The sequence below is a fragment of the Acanthochromis polyacanthus genome, chromosome 14 (genome assembly GCF_021347895.1).
Source record: "Acanthochromis polyacanthus isolate Apoly-LR-REF ecotype Palm Island chromosome 14, KAUST_Apoly_ChrSc, whole genome shotgun sequence".
Classification (NCBI taxonomy): Eukaryota; Metazoa; Chordata; class Actinopteri; family Pomacentridae; genus Acanthochromis; species Acanthochromis polyacanthus.
Window position 1 is genome coordinate 20,214,504 of NC_067126.1, and position 16,214 is coordinate 20,230,717.

At 38.4% G+C, this 16,214-nt stretch overlaps 1 protein-coding gene across 2 annotated transcripts in view; it reads left to right on the forward strand.

Annotated features, from left to right (window-relative positions):
• Positions 1 to 15,499, forward strand: part of calcrla (calcitonin receptor-like a) — a 38,523-nt gene extending 23,024 nt beyond the window's left edge. For both annotated transcript variants that reach the window (XM_022191852.2, XM_022191849.2), the window contains exons 2-13: positions 1,814 to 1,925; positions 3,116 to 3,269; positions 3,670 to 3,780; positions 4,904 to 5,016; positions 5,570 to 5,661; positions 5,762 to 5,888; positions 6,717 to 6,870; positions 6,954 to 7,014; positions 7,317 to 7,383; positions 8,371 to 8,589; positions 9,238 to 9,279; positions 10,177 to 15,499. In XM_022191852.2, coding sequence (XP_022047544.1) covers positions 1,851 to 1,925; positions 3,116 to 3,269; positions 3,670 to 3,780; positions 4,904 to 5,016; positions 5,570 to 5,661; positions 5,762 to 5,888; positions 6,717 to 6,870; positions 6,954 to 7,014; positions 7,317 to 7,383; positions 8,371 to 8,589; positions 9,238 to 9,279; positions 10,177 to 10,398 — 1,437 coding nt within the window. In that variant the 5' untranslated portion in view covers positions 1,814 to 1,850 and the 3' untranslated portion in view covers positions 10,399 to 15,499. The remainder of the gene's footprint in view (positions 1 to 1,813; positions 1,926 to 3,115; positions 3,270 to 3,669; positions 3,781 to 4,903; positions 5,017 to 5,569; positions 5,662 to 5,761; positions 5,889 to 6,716; positions 6,871 to 6,953; positions 7,015 to 7,316; positions 7,384 to 8,370; positions 8,590 to 9,237; positions 9,280 to 10,176) is intronic.
• The last annotated feature ends 715 nt before the right edge of the window (positions 15,500 to 16,214 follow it).

Genomic DNA, 16,214 nt, shown 5'->3' on the forward strand with positions numbered 1-16,214 from the left:
CTGCAGCATCATGACTAGTTCTTTTGTATTTCCTATTTGAAAAGTTTCTGTCAGTAGACTCAAATTCAGAGAAAGTGAAAATTATGTGCTTTCAATTAGATATCCTGTTTTGTAAATGTTCTTTTTCCCAGAGTTCCCTGTTCCTGTGTTATTTCAGCTATTTCATTCAACCCAATTTAATTAGACATCAGATGTTGCAAGTGATGACCTAGTTCCTTTGAGGTATAAAAGACACTATTAAATTTCACCTCTGAATGAGATGTAGTCCCGTCCTGCATGCCCTAAACCTATATGTATCTCATTCTGAGTTCAGGTTCTCTCTCTGTCACTTCCTTTCTGTTCTCTTCTTTTTTTGTTCCTCAGCTGCTGCTAAGTGCTTGTAGTTTCACACTGAAGGCATTGCTGCCACAGGAACCAAGTCTAATGATTCATGTCAGGTATTTTAACAATGCTAGCAACCTGTTCTTGGTTACCTTGGGTGCCAGGAGGGAACTCTTGACTGAGGCTATGATTTATTTATGGGAAAATTAGCAATGGAAGGCCTGTAATGCAGAGATAGCTCAACACTAGCTGTTTAACCTATGGACAGCCACCTGAGCATCAGTACACCCATCACTTTGCAAAGCAAATTTGTATAACCTCAGGGGGATGTTTCCATTTGAATTTTTGTCTCATCTGCGATGCAGCAGCCTGACGTGATATCTCGGTGGCCTGCAGCTTTCCTCCAAACAACCCTCTGGGATTGTGCTCGACTCGGAAGTATCACCTTTAAAAGTGAAATGTGCAACACTAAATTGTTTACAACTGCTGTCACACTTCGGAATTTATGATAGGGTGCAAAGCATGTGGATTCCAAACCACACACCAAAAACTCTTTCAAGAGACCTATTCCCACCGCTCAGTTGCAGCATCGGGAAGAATGTGGTAATTTAACTCTAAGTGGAGTTGTATATGACTTAAGCAGGGAAGTGGAATTTGCTTGGATTGATGCAGTTGGGAGGATTCGTACTGTTTAATTTTTCAGCTGTGCTGTTTTTTGATCATCAAGTTAAAATATTTCATCGCAGGAGCGTGAAGTCCAAACTGACATAGCATGTAGAGAGATGGCATGCTATGTTGCCTGTACATGGACAGTCATAGTACGTGAGAATTGTTGTCCTGATTATAGTTAAGAGTCAGGATTACAACAGATCACATCATGCAATGTATGCTATATGTTCTTGTACAAATCAACAGTTGGTTGTCATCACATCAGCTTGTTGCGGTTCATTCTTTACATTTTTGATTCACTTGGTGCTTACTACTCCCATTAAAAGTATTTCAAACCACTGGCTCACAGTTTTGACTTCAAGAAATCAGACCAGTCAAAAAAACAGCTAACAGAGAATCAGAATAGCCCAGAATGGCCTCGGAACCTGTCCAATAAAAGTAACTTTTCTCATCTTTACTTAGTTACTTCAGTGTCATTAATTGCACAATAGAAATGTTAATGGTAAACAGTTTAAGAGACACTAAGATCACCCCGCATTCCTTGCAATTAAATGTTCTTATGAACCTGGTAGTTTGGTTGAGCCAAAAATCAGTGACCATTGTTGTAAATAAATATTTAGTTAGGGTTTCAATAATCCTACTTTATGCTTCCAAATCCTAACTAAATGTGATAGAAAATACAGGAGTAACATGTCAGTGCATTAAAGCTACTGGTCAAAACACCTATGAGCATGGAGAGATAAGGAGTACTGTGATATGGCCTGTGTGAGGGGATTTAATTTCTCTCTAATAGCTTTGCTTAATTGTTTATTCTCTATTCCAGATCATCTGCAGCTGGTCAATCTTCAACCAGCTCTGACATGGCTGAGAGGAAGCTGGATGGCTTTGGACAGGGTTGGATGGTGGCACTTTTACTGCTGTGTAATCTAACGACGGTAGGAAAGCACCCACAAGATGAACTGTACTTAACTGAATACTTTTACATGTGTGGACGTATTACACAAAACTTTTTGGTGGCAGCAGGAGAGCATTTTGAAAGCACATTTTTTTTCTCACCGGTTCACCAATGATCGCTGCATGACAGCACTTCTTGTAACAGATGCACCAATGACGTTTCTTCACCTGCACAAAATACACAGAAGCAGAAACATTTGCTCAGTAGTTACGAAAAGTGTGGACTCAATATCTTACCTTGCACAAACATAATAATTTATTATGTTGAAAAATAATGACATGCAATTTAAAACTAGCAACAAAAGGCCAGCTCACTAAATGACAGCTGATCCTATTATGACACAGTGCACTTTACCAGAAACAACCAGCTTTATATGTCCTAAGTGCTCTATATGTCCTATATGTATTTTTAAGAGCAATTTTTACAATGTCTTCTATCATTATTATTATTATTTCTGAATTATTTCTGTTGTTTTGTTGTATAAACTATGTAAAATAGTGCCTTACATTTTCAAATGGTCATTTCTGAGACAAGTTTTGTAAAAATTCAACTCAAAAGTTGCTCTTTAAAGGATTGAACAGCAGCTTAAATTTAGTATCTGCTGCTTGATATGTCTGGTTAGCAATTTTTCTGCATAGATGTCCTATTTTCCATGAAGTGCAAATGGAGTTTATGAAACCTCGTGTGTGTCAAACTTCCTTTTCCAGCATTAAGTAGGGCACGATGATGTTCTTAGTCTAATACTAGTCTAATACTTCCCCAATGAAATCAAATTCCTCAACCAAAAATGGACTCAGACAGAAATCTGGCTTGAAGTACATGTACATTACTCAGGTTTGCTTTTCTTACCCATTAATAAAAAAGTAACAGGAGAGGAATGCTAAAATACTACTATAAACAAAAAGGTCTGAATCCCAATTAAAGTTTTCTTTTTTAAAAAATTAAAAGAGGTTTGACTTTTAGGGTCTTTAAAATGATTTCCACGTATATCAAACATGATTTAAGCTTCTTCTTCAGCAGCTGCAAAGTTAGAATGAACTAGGGACTGTATGTTTTTGCGCCGTGATACTCGTGTGTAATGCATTTTTTATGGTACTTTTCCCAAGATGTCTCAGGAATAATATTGCTTGACTGAAAAGATTTACACACCTTTTCTTTCTTTCCTTGCAGTTTTTGGTGAAGGCCAGCATGGGGGTTAATGAAACTCATCAGCAACATCCAACCAATGTCTACCATGACATGGGACTCACCAGGAACAAGATCGTTACAGCACAGTTCGAGTGCTATCAGAAGATAATGAAGGACAATATCCACAGCAGACAAGGTAGTTGTGATGTTTCATCGTTCTGAACTTTCTGTACCCATCTTGAAAGGAACAGGAAACAGGTTTCAAGCACTACTTGGAAAATTCTACAAGTGTGTTCTGTGGTCAGTTCACAGTGTTTGTATGGTCAGAACAGCAAAGAGCAAATTTTCAGTCTTAAATGGAAAGTTTCTGAAATGGAGTCAAATCAAGATTGTCTGATATGTTAGAAACTTTTTCCTTAAATAACTGCTGGAATCACACTGTAAGAATAAAAGGTCTGATACGAAAGTGGTCTGCTAAAAAGAGTCAATGTGGTTTAGTGTAGTGGTTCACAAACTGGACGCTGTCTCTTCACTTTTGCATCATCCCTGTTTGACCAATTCAGTCATTGGGTCTGAACTTTTGTCGTTGGTTTTAGAGCCCATGTGTAACCGCACTTGGGATGGCTGGCTGTGTTGGGACGACACCAAAGCTGGAGTTACATCGGAGCAGCACTGCCCAGACTACTTCCAGGATTTTGATCCTTCAGGTGAGCTTTGCATCTTGTAGTGGCCAAACATGCTTGGTCCAGTTGCAAGTTTGACAAAATGGAAGCAGCAAAAGTCGCAATATCCAGACTTTCTTTTTTTCCCCCAAATGTGGGTCAAATCCTCACTCATTGTTTGCAAGCTTTTCCCTGAAAAACTTCAGGTTGGCCAAACTGAGATAATCCTTCTGGTATCACTATGGTGAAAGCTTTCCAGAACCACAGAAGCCATTATACAACTAAATTCACAGGTTGAATAGTACTCCCCATGACCAATACACTAACTTCATAAAGATCCCCTTTTATCTCTGTTTAACCCTTTCATTTAGCTGGATGAGAACAGTGAGAACTGGGCCCTGAGCTCAGGTACAACATACAAACCAATTACAACAAATGGCCATGCAGCTTAAAGGTTTATACTTATGAGAGGATAGACAGGAGCAAGCTTTTTTTTTCTTTCTTTTTTTTTTTTTTAAATGTGCTTCCATGGGGTGTAAATGTATCACAGTGTTTCTCACAGATTCAGATACAAAACTTCAGTGGAGCACATTCCCCATCAGGTTATTCAGCTGAATGATTCAATCCAATGCCTGATCGCTTTTTTCAGTTTTGGAATTTCAAAATATGTTTTTAACTTCATGGCGCTTTGTGTAACGGCCATTTCTATGTTTTTTTATTTTTTTCAAAAGGCCCTAAGCCTTCTGTCTTTACCTCTTATCTTTGTAGCTCCAGGATACACCAATCATCTGCAACACCTTGCCTAATATTGTGTAAGTCGTCTTTGTGCTGCCAGATGTGCTCTGATCGATTGGGGCATGGATCTTTGGGGATGTCCTGTGATGTGTGGCATTATAGAGAGTTATGGAGAGTTTGGAGAACAAGTCAACACCTGCGGCTCCTTGTTGTGTTTCCCAAGTGGTCCCTGAGCAGTTTCTGGGGTGTGATGGGGTGCATTGTGTTGGTGGGGGAGACTGCTGCTGTCAGTGGTTTAAATGTTGTGGGCGATTGTTGCAAATACGATGAATCCATCAAAGAATCAAAGAAGTGTTTAAATAATCTGAAAGTTGTGCTTGAAAAGTAGCTAGCATGTTCTTTTGATCTTCTTTTTTCCCCTTGTTCTTTCCAGAGATGGTTACAAAGATTTGCACTGATAGTGGCCATTGGTTTCTGCATCCTGAGAGCAACAGGACATGGACAAATTACACCCGCTGCAATGAACACACCAATGAAGGCAGAGTGGTAGGTCACATCACGAAACTGCATTGATGCCGACGGATATAAACAAATGAATCCTGATTAGCATCAACTTGTAATAAAGGTCTGGGCAGTTGCTGTGCATTTACAGTGATAGGGAGGTAGTAAAAGGTCACGAATGTGCATATCTTAATTCTGCCCCTTGAACCTAGACATCTATTTTTTTGGGGATATCAGGGGTTGTGGTCATTCAGCCCTAAAAACAGAGTGGGCTGCAGTGGGGTAGATGGTAAATTTTCAGAAATATGCTCCGCAAATAAGTCCATTTACGCAAAAATGTCATGCTGGCTTTGGATGAAATGTATTAAATGATTCTGTAGTGGTGCTGAAAAACACTCGCATCAATAGCATTCATTATGTGGAGATTATAATTATCCACAGCAAATGGAAAGAGCCACATTGGGAGCATTTTAAGAGAAACATTAAGCTAAATGTTGATGCTATAATGATACGCTGTCTTACTACATGAGTAGTCATTAGGAGAAGGATAATCAGACCAGACCACATAATCTAATTCCTGTCTCTTGTTTCCTTCCAGACCGCAATGAATCTGTTCTACTTAGCCCTCATAGGACATGGGCTGTCACTGACCTCCCTCTTCATCTCCCTTGGAATATTCTTCCATTTCAAGTGAGTCAGCATTTCTTATCTTGCTTCATAGAGAGATATTTCTTAGTCTTTGAATGGACAAGAAGCACTGTGATATAACGTCGCCTTTCTCTTCTTGCAGGAGTTTGAGCTGCCAAAGGATCACCCTTCACAAAAACCTCTTTTTTTCTTTTGTTCTCAACTCTGTGATCACCATCATTTTCCTGACCGCGGTGGCAAACAACCAGGAACTGGTGCAGAGGAATCCAGTGAGTTTGATTTATTGATTTGTGGTTTTCTACTATTCTTTTTTTTTTCAATCCTGTAATAGATTACTCTATTCAATTTATTTGCACACTTCTGTTGGGCTTTCTAGTTCAGGTGTTTTAACCCTATTAAATGCTTCCTTTGTGCAGTTTGGCAAACTTATAATGCCATAAAATCGATTTAAAAAAAATATGCATTTTTACAAAATAAAAAAAAAAATCAGAATTAGAAAAGCACTCAGACCACAGTACTCCGTTAAGGCTGCTTAGTCATTGTATGTGTCCCGACGGATGAAATTTAAAAAATTGTGATCCGCAATGGTCAATTTGTAGTAGGATTACAATCATGTGTTTAGTTGTTGTCATAGTTACAGTGACGCCGTGCCGCTACCTCACAAAGATAAAGATATTTTTAACAAAACCTGTATCCAGACTATATCACTGCCAAAATCTAATCATTTGGTCCTTGTGTCATTTCTGACCTTCCCTAAAAATTTCATCCAAATCCATTAGTCTATTTGTGAGTAATGTTGATATCAGACAGACAAATGTCACATAACTCCGCTGTGTTCTTTGACGGAGAAATAAATAACAGTAATCCAAGAAGTAGTAGTTGAAGGGCCGATTGAAAACCCGACGTTTCTTTCTGTTTCTTCAGGCTCTCGCTCTAATCAATGTAGGGATTTTGTTTTTGTTTTTTTTACAGATAGCATCAAACCCACAGGCAGGTTTTGGGATTCAGAGGGATAAAAGTTGATATGCTGCTCTAAAATTGCACTGTTGGGTACAGCCTGCCTCCACATTTATTATGTACATGTTTTTCTTCCCCAGACAAGCTGCAAAGTGTCCCAGTTTATTCATCTGTACCTGTTTGGCTGTAATTACTTCTGGATGCTGTGTGAAGGAATATATCTGCACACTCTCATTGTGGTGGCCGTGTTTGCAGAGAAGCAGCACCTCATGTGGTACTATCTCCTAGGCTGGGGTACGGATGACAAATTAAGCTCATTTACAGCTGATTAAGGATTTCAAGGTCTTTTGTTTACCTGAATGCATTTTCTTTTGCAGGCTTTCCTCTCATTCCAGCATCCATACATGCCATTGCTCGAAGTTACTACTACAATGACAAGTAAGGCAACGCTAAAAATACCATGAGCAAATAAATCTGTAGATAGCAGTAATACTGAAAAGCACATCCAATATAAAAGGTGAATATATTCTGTAACTATGTTTCATGTAGTCCAGGATTATACGCTGCTTTTTTATCTGCATCTTGCACAGCTGAACAAAGCATTAAATCTCATTTATGGCTTCTCTGCACTGACCTGCTGCTAACTGCAAATTAATTTCTCTGCATGATGGGCCAGCTGTCATGCAGTGCATTGATACTGTTGTGTAAACCTTTCCTTTTTGTACTCTCCTCCATTGTAGCTGTTGGATTAGCTCCAAAACGTCGCTACTCTACATCATCCATGGCCCCATCTGTGCTGCTCTCTTGGTAAAACAGCTCACTCCGTTTCCTGATACCAATCAGTTACAACAAAGTTAATCTTAACACGTCTGTTTTCTAAAATAAACCAACTGATTTGTTCCTTGTTTCTCTTGGTACACTGTTGTTATTGCACAATGAGTACAATAAGCTGCTTTTGTCCTCTTCCGAGTGGACACTGCAGGGGGGCCTGCAAGCAGGACACAGCTTCATAGCATGCATAATTGTGTTTGTCTTGTGAAATCAATGCATCTGCCCGCTGAGAATCCACCCACTGGTCCCCAGGCCTGAGTTGTTTTCTAGGAATTCACCTAATCAGCACAACAGGGCATGCTTCACAGAAAACTGGTCCCTTAGGGCTTTCTCAGCACTAAATGTTCAGTCTCAAACAGCCTTTATGAAAAATTGCGCAGGTTTTAAGGCCCAAAGAAAAGGTTTTGGTATTGTTTTGTACTTGAAGGCCATCATTAAGAACTGAATTAAGGGATAGAGTCAGGATCTGTGAGGTGTGTCAGTATCATCTGAGCAAATATTGATGTTAAAAAGTAAATTCTTGAGTTTTTGACACAGTTAAACAAGCAAAGACTCAATCCTCTTTTAATAGCGCCTCTTGATAAATATGGTATACTCAAACAAATGACACATTTCGTGGTCATTTTCATCATTTCAATTTAAAAAAAAACAACAAAACAGATCAGTCACACTGAAAACATTTAAAGTTCCAGGTTTGCTGTAATTGATTCAAATCATTTCTTTTTTTGTTCTAATACATTTTTTTTTATTTTGAGAAAAGTTTGCTCGACTGAAACATTTATAGTCTTCATACAGCATATAATGATTTTTACTTGGAGCATCACTTACATACAATCCTGTTCTTCATACCTTAAACTTTCTGTGATAAACTACTGCTCATTGACACATATTTGTAAGGTATTAAGAGGATTAATTCACAGAACCCAAATGTAATGCTGATTCATTGATGTCCTCTCCTATTAGGTCAATTTGTTCTTTCTCCTCAACATCGTTCGAGTCCTCATCACCAAACTGAAGGTGACCCATCAGGCGGAGTCGAGTCTCTACATGAAAGCAGTGAGAGCCACTCTCATCCTGGTGCCTCTTTTGGGAATTCAGTATGTCCTGCTTCCCTACAAGCCAGAGGGCCGGGTTTCCTCTGAAATATATGACTATATCATGCACATACTCATGCATTACCAGGTAAGATGATGATTGGTGTGAAAACTTGTGAGCCACATTGTTTTGTCCAGTCGTGGTGATAGTGACTAATTGTGACTAACTTCCTGAAACATTTCCATCGACATGTTGCGTAAATGCATGTCCAGTGTGTATTTTTAGAACGGTATTCAAAGGTTACTGCCTGTTGCGTGAACGGCTGTTTTCCTGTTTGTAAAGTCCTGTTGTCTTTGTTACGTGTATGTAATTCATCATAAAACTTCGAGGCATTTATTTTACAAAAGTGATCTGTTGAATTGACTTCAGCCACAACATTTTCTTAGCTTTTAGTAAAATCCAAACATTCCTATCAGCCTCAGATGAGGCTGTGTCTGTGCTGTAGACCAGCAGCAAGAACAGCAGGAAGGAAGGCATGAATTATCTGAGCTGAAAGGGGCTGAAATGAGCTGGATGTTGACAAGGTGTTATCTGATCATCCTGAGCTGGCCCAGCATGGAAAATGTCTTGAGTAACAGGCTGAGTCTGCACTCAAAATGTATTCATTTTGACCTCTCAAATTTCTCTGCTTCATCGCCCTTTGGCCTTACAGATGTTGTCTACAAACAGCTTGCCTAAGACTATTCTCTAACATGTGTCTTTTCTCTGTGTCATTCGTTTCTTTTTCCATTCCAGGGTTTACTTGTGGCCACCATCTTCTGCTTTTTCAATGGAGAAGTAAGATGGGGTTATGCCCTTTTCTTAAGTCTTTTAGACGTGCACACACACACACACACGTAAACACTATTACACACTTCCCCTTTGTGATCAGTGGTAGCCTAGATAGCATCGTCTGATCTGCTGCCTTTTGCAGGACCATACTGTTGGCAAACAGCCATGGGTTGTAAACTGATTGCTTACAATTAGGCAGGTTATTGATCCACATAGCTTGTTTTTGTTTGAAGTGAATGAATTACAAGATCCGCTAAATAACTCCTCTTTGATCCAGGAATAAAGGAAGCAAGCACATAGTGAAGCTTTTATCGGTATCTGATATAATTTGCTGCCAACATGTGTCCTAATTCTGAGCTCATTATAGGCTCAAAGAAACCATGACATCATTATGTCTGTAAACAGGAACACAGACTCAGGAAATGGATAGTTATGGATCCTGAGTGAAGGCACACAAAGTGCTTCAGTGAGAATTTACAACAAAAGAGAGTCCAAAAGCTTGATAAAGAAACATTTTTGGAAGTACACACCTTCACTGTCTTTCCAGGAGTTACTGGAGAAGATCAGTATGAATTTGTTGCATTAAAAGGAGTTTTATTTATTATTGAATATTTAGTGACAACGTTTTATACAGAGCAGCTGTGTCTCTACCTGCTCTATTTGCAGTTCAGGTGCAGCTCATGTTTGCTTGCATCCTGTTCTTTAAGGAAAACTACACCATTTCTGAAAATAAACATATTTGCTACCCTGCTACACTACCCCAACTCCCTCTGAAGCTGCAATGTGTTGTTTTTATATTACATTTCTTTGAGTTAGGCTAATCACATACCATTTCTAGCTTGATGTAAACTAATAATTCTTTGGCAGTCCCATTAATATGTGAAATGTCTTTCCCCTGATTAGGTCCAAGCAGTTCTGAGGAGGCACTGGAACCAGTATCAAATTCAGTTCGGCAGCAGTGTAGGAAACCACTCGGATGCCCTGCGTTCAGCCTCCTACACAGCTTCCTCCATCACTGAGGTACAGGGCTGCTACAGCATTGACGGTCACACAGAACACATGAACGGCAAGGGCTTCCATGATACAGATGCCTCCATCTTAAAGTCAGACAGCCCCTTCGCCTGACATCAACACTCCCCTCAAACTCTACCTGTCCCACCACCACCCTTAAAATCTGCAGCATGCTTGGAGCTCCGTGGCAACCAGGGAAACTTGCCTCTTTCTACAAATACAATGTCCGAAGAAACGAGTGAGGAAAAGGACTGTCCACCCATGGCTCCTACCCACCGAAAGGAAATGATGGCGTCTCAGTCACACCAACACAGGCCCTTTAACAGCACTGTAAAGTGAGCTTGCTACAGCTAACCCTGCGCTGTGTTGTGTCTACAGTTGGACAAAGATGCATTCTGATAATCACAGTATTGTTGCAATCTTTCTGCCTGACAAAACAATTTTTAAATGGATGAATAGTGACTGCCTGATTATCCTGTTGGGGTCATGTTGTGCACCAAAAGCCTTTGGCTACACTGTAAATTCTTTTGACACGGTTAGTGCCAAACCAAGAATTTTTGCCTGCCTCATTTAGATTTATTTTCAACAGAAAACCAGAACAGAGATAAGATGTCTAACAGGTGCATAATAATATATTACAGCTATAGTGTATCTTTCACATGGTAAACTTAATTTATATAATCATATTCTTGTTTATTAAATGGAAACAAAATAAATACCATACAGTATTTATTACAGTTGACATGCTACAGTTTATTCAAAATTAGTCATCTATGAACTGATATGACTTGTTCCAGCAACACATAAGCTTTCTAAGCTTTTCTTCTTCGTTTCAGTGTTTATGTTAGTGAAGCTCATTTACAGAATCACATCCTATGCTTAATAACTAGAGATTTAGAGATTTAGTCATGCTAGTGTTTGAGCATGTTCAAGTGATCCTTATCAACATGCATCTGTTAAACCACATGGTAGGTTGTAATGTAACCTGTTAACACAATATGACCACAGACAAGGCGTCATGACATTATATGTGCTCCAATACATGCTCAGTACACTTGAATGTAACAGTTTAAAGTCCTGGATATTGAACATAAATGCATCACATTCCCTTTCACTGCTGTCTTTACCCAACCCATACTCGTACTTAGATATACGGAGATGTTAGCACTATTAGGTGTTCAGATCTACAACAGCAGTGTTAAATAATGCAGAACTTTGTGTGAGTGAAGTTGTTTCAGGTACTGTTGAAGATGAAGTAGAGTTTATGAAGTCTGGATTTGGTCATGTATGCATCAATCTGAAGGTTCTGTTTGCAAGCCTTTAGAACGATTTGGTATCGTAAGAGCACCAGCATCTCAGACCAAACCAAACAGGCACACCTCCTCCTCCCTTTAATTTACAACCACAAAGGTCATGTAAACGAGAACCAACAAAAACAAATCTAGCCACTACTCCTGAACCCACGCTATCATTGTAAAATACAGTGAATGGACATAGCGAGCGGTTATTAACTCGAGTAGAGCTATCTTCACTTCACGTCTCTCACTTCTGTCCACTTGTGTCTGTTCTGCTCCAGTCTGTGTATGTCTGTTTCCACTCATTGATCCACTCAAGTATAGAAACAGACACGCAATGACTTTAGCAGAACAGACACAAGCAAATATTTGCTTTTCCAATCCAGTGAGGGAGGTCACTCTCAGTGTGTTTATAAGCATGAGGAGCCCCAACAGTTTCAAAGGGAGGGATTCACATGCATATGCAGCGAGGCTGGCTGCTAAAACAGAAAACAGAGTAGTGTGACTTCATTCTCTGCTGACGCCATTACTCCACTTTATCTTGACATAGCAGATAGTTGTTTGCTGCTATTTTAATGTTAAATAGTTATTATTGTTCAAGATCTTGCATGCAAGTAAATTCAAATATAATACTCATGTGCACTTGAAAGACGTATCTAATTCCTTCTGTTCTTACAGGCCAGACATTAAATCTTTTGTAGAACAACTTAGTGTTAGAAATGGCCAATAGACATGCAAAAATTTAGGAAAAGCTAATATCACAACAAAAGCACTCAGAGAATGCAGTACTATGCCAACGCTGCTCAGTGGTTATATGATTTCTGAAGGCTGAAATCTTGAAAAAAATTGTGGTCTGCAGCAGTCGATTTATAGTAGGATCACAATCATTTGATTGTCAGCAGGCAGCTGACGTAGTGTTCACTTGGAGTCATAGTTACAGTGACGCTATGCCGCTATCTCACAATGATACAAAAATGTTTAACAAATCTGTGGATCCAGACGAGAAGCTGTATCACTGCCAAAATCTTATCACTTGGTCCTTGTGTCATTTCTGACCTTCCCTCAAAATTTCATCCAAATCTGTCCGTTTTTGGGTAATGTTGCAAACAGACAGACGAACAGACAAACCAATGCCAATCGTCACGTAATTCCACTGCATTCCTTGGTAGAGTAATTATCCAAGTCAAGCAAGTATCTTCATGCTAGCTAGCCATGCATTTGTTTATTAGACAGTACCTTGTCAGTGAAAGCACAATTTTCTATTAAAATGTTTTTAATTTTGGTAAAGACCCACTTTATTTGGCAAACTCAGACAGATGAAACTTCACACTGACTTAATTACGTTTTCAGATACTTTTGTCCTCTGTCTTTTCAGAGCAGTCTTAATACTAAAGGATGCTTTAAGACCAGTGTGCAGGTTTGATTCCAGGCACCACATTTTTCGTTTGCGCATAAAAACAAATCCAAACACAGAGGTTGGTTAAGTGCTTCAATAAAAGCAAAGCATGTGGCATCCACATTCATCCAAACATCCACTGAAACCTCAGCTACACTAAAGACATTAAAAATGGCAGAAGAGCAAACGCATCAGATCTGTGTGGAGCAATGAGGAAAGCATTATATTTTGACTAAAACATGGAAAAAAATGACATATTCCGTATGTCCATTGATGTCAGTTCTGTTTGTTTAAGGTCTGACTGACGGTTGCTGTGATTTTATTGTGCTGTCTTCTTCTGCAATGATACTCAAAGAGAGAATTAGCACCCCCACCTACATATCTCAATGAAACAAATCCAACTAGTTGCATTACAGTAGTGGATGAAAATGCATGCATTATTCACTGTTTTCTCTGTATTTTTTTTTAAACGTGTTTAAAATGTGCTACATTTGGATGAAAATCAGCTTACTTACCTCAAGGTGACAATTTGTTTTTTCAATCTGAGCCTGAGGTAAAGAGTGTTTTTTCAATGATGCTGCTGTATTGTGGCATAAGTTGGGTTAGGTTTGAATTTTGAAAAATTACCCAGTGTTTTATCAGCCCTCTGGTTTTTGCAGTAGTGTGATGTCAGTCTGTACACAGCCTTAATTAAAAGTACATGATGTGATTTCCACTTCTCACACAAACCTGGGCAAAAATAAAATAATAAAATTCTGCAAAAAATTATTTTCAAAAAGCATTTAGATAAATCAGAATGTTTCAGACCTGGTCAATAATCAGTCTACCTTTTTTTTTTTTTTTTTTCAAATCCCAGAACCTTTATTGTTTGTTTGTTTGTTGGGGATTTTTTGTAGCCTTTTTAACACACTGTTCATAATGCTGGGAACATGAGTCACTATCAGTTGATGTAAATACTTTTGTAAATCGAACATTTCTGCAGAGGATAAGTTGAAGGTGTGAGTGCGTGTGTGCATGATTTATATATAGATATACACAGTATTTATGAGTATATTCTACTCGGAAGCATTCAACCACTACTTTTGTGTGTTTTTTAAAGGGAGGGCCGGGGTTACTAACTGGGAACTCTCAACATGCTACTGTATGTGTCTGCCCTTATTCCTGTCCTTGTTAAATTCTGTCACTTTTCTATTTAGACTGCATTTTAAAGCACAGAAATGGTGTAAATCTGATATGTGAAGATTCACATTCAACCTTCCAAAGGGCATGTTTTCATTATGATATATAATGCGTGAAAACAAAAATGTACCTCCAGTTTGTCTCAATTTTTCATGTTTATTGTTTCTTGCTTTCTGGATAAATTACTTCTGAGTCTAAGGTAGATAACCTGTTCATGCAAAAGTTCAAATTTTAATACACATGGTCCAAATTAACCATCTTCTGACAAATTACTAACAGCAATTACATTGTTAGCTACTTGTTTATCTTTGATAACATTTGAATGTCTCAATGTTCAGTCTTTAATGCAACTATGAAGCACTTGATTCTACACAGAACATGAAACGTGGCCTGTTTTTGAGAAAAATAATTTTCATTTATGGCTAAGATGTGAAACAAAGGGGCAATTTTAACACACACAAGTATATTCACAGTATTTCAACCCACATATATTGTGTGAAATCAGACTGCAGCATCACACATGCAGTTTCTACTTTTTATGTCAGACCTGCAGGACAGTTTCTCCATTTAAACATTAACTACACAACCTACATTTATCACTTTCACAGTACTGCTTTGATTAAGTGATTGACGTACAATGACAGAATTATGAAGTCTTCATAACGTCATTCATTGTGTAGTGACGCATCATAATCATTATTTCATCAGAATCGTGGAAAAGTCAGAGGCTTTTGGCACATGTAGTAAATCTTGTGTATCATTTAAGTTGTGTATTTATGTGTGAAATGTTTTCATATGACTCTCCAAAGGGTTTGTGAACTCCCCAGTGACACTTTGGTAAAATGTTGTAAAGTATGACAAAAGCATTGAGGACAATGTCTGTAGTTTTTGTTTATACTGTACTGTATCTAACTTTGGTAGTCTTGACACGTTGACTCCACACTGCTGTTTGAATGTAAATGGTTTTGTTTTATTTTCTGGATGTGAAGAACATATTATATATACATATACGCTGCCAGTCAAAAAGTTTGGACACACCTTCTCATTCAGTGGCTCTTGTTGAATTATTTTAGCATTGTAGATCAATACTGAAGACATCCAAACTATAAAAGAATATATATGAAATTATGTTATAAACAAAAAGTGTTCATCTTGAGTATTAAATCTACATAGGGGATCTACATAAAAATAAATAAATGAATTAGAAGGTGTGCCCAAACTGTGACTGGTAGTGTACATATATTATATTATATTTACATATTATGTCTCTTTTTTATTATTTTACAGACTTAGACAATGTTGCTATGTTGTGTGTGTCTGCATACTAATACAGAATAGCACAGCATTCGCCCTCAGCTGCAATTGGTTTTTTTTTCATTTTCTGTTTTTCCTTTGCATTTCGTGCTATCACTGGTCCAGCCCAAGTATGTTGAAATTTTAGCACAACAAACATTTACAAGTGCTCAATGTTTGGAGAGTGTTTTCAGGAATGATTTCACTGCATCCGTGACACACAATCAACTGCTTTATATGTCGGTACCACACCCAGACTAAAATGTTCTAGTAAATGAAAAGCACAACTTTCACTTCAAAAGTTTGTCAAAATGTCGTTTGCCAGTGCAAACAGCTTCTGTTTAGTTATGCTCTTGCACCCCTCAGTCTAAAACAATGCAAGCAAGGTCATTGAGCAGTATTTTCAGTATATCATTCACATTTGTTCCACCCACTCTATGTTATATTTATGAGTTCAGTGTCGAAGTCATGCCTGCCAAAAGAACACCGTGTAACTGAATTGTGTAGCTGATTTGACACCTCTGTGGCTCTGTAGTGAGCTGCCGTAATGAGAAACATCTGCCATGTTGGCAGTGTCCCCACAGTAACCATCAAAAACAACAAACAAGCTTTCTTTTCATGGTATTCATTTTGTAATTCCTTTTGTAGTGAGTAGTTTGAGAAAAGTCTGGTACAACTTACAGTTTAAGACAATGGTGGATTGGGGCTGACACCATATTTATACAAATGAGATAATCCAACCCTTGTGAGCAAAGCATTTACCGGTT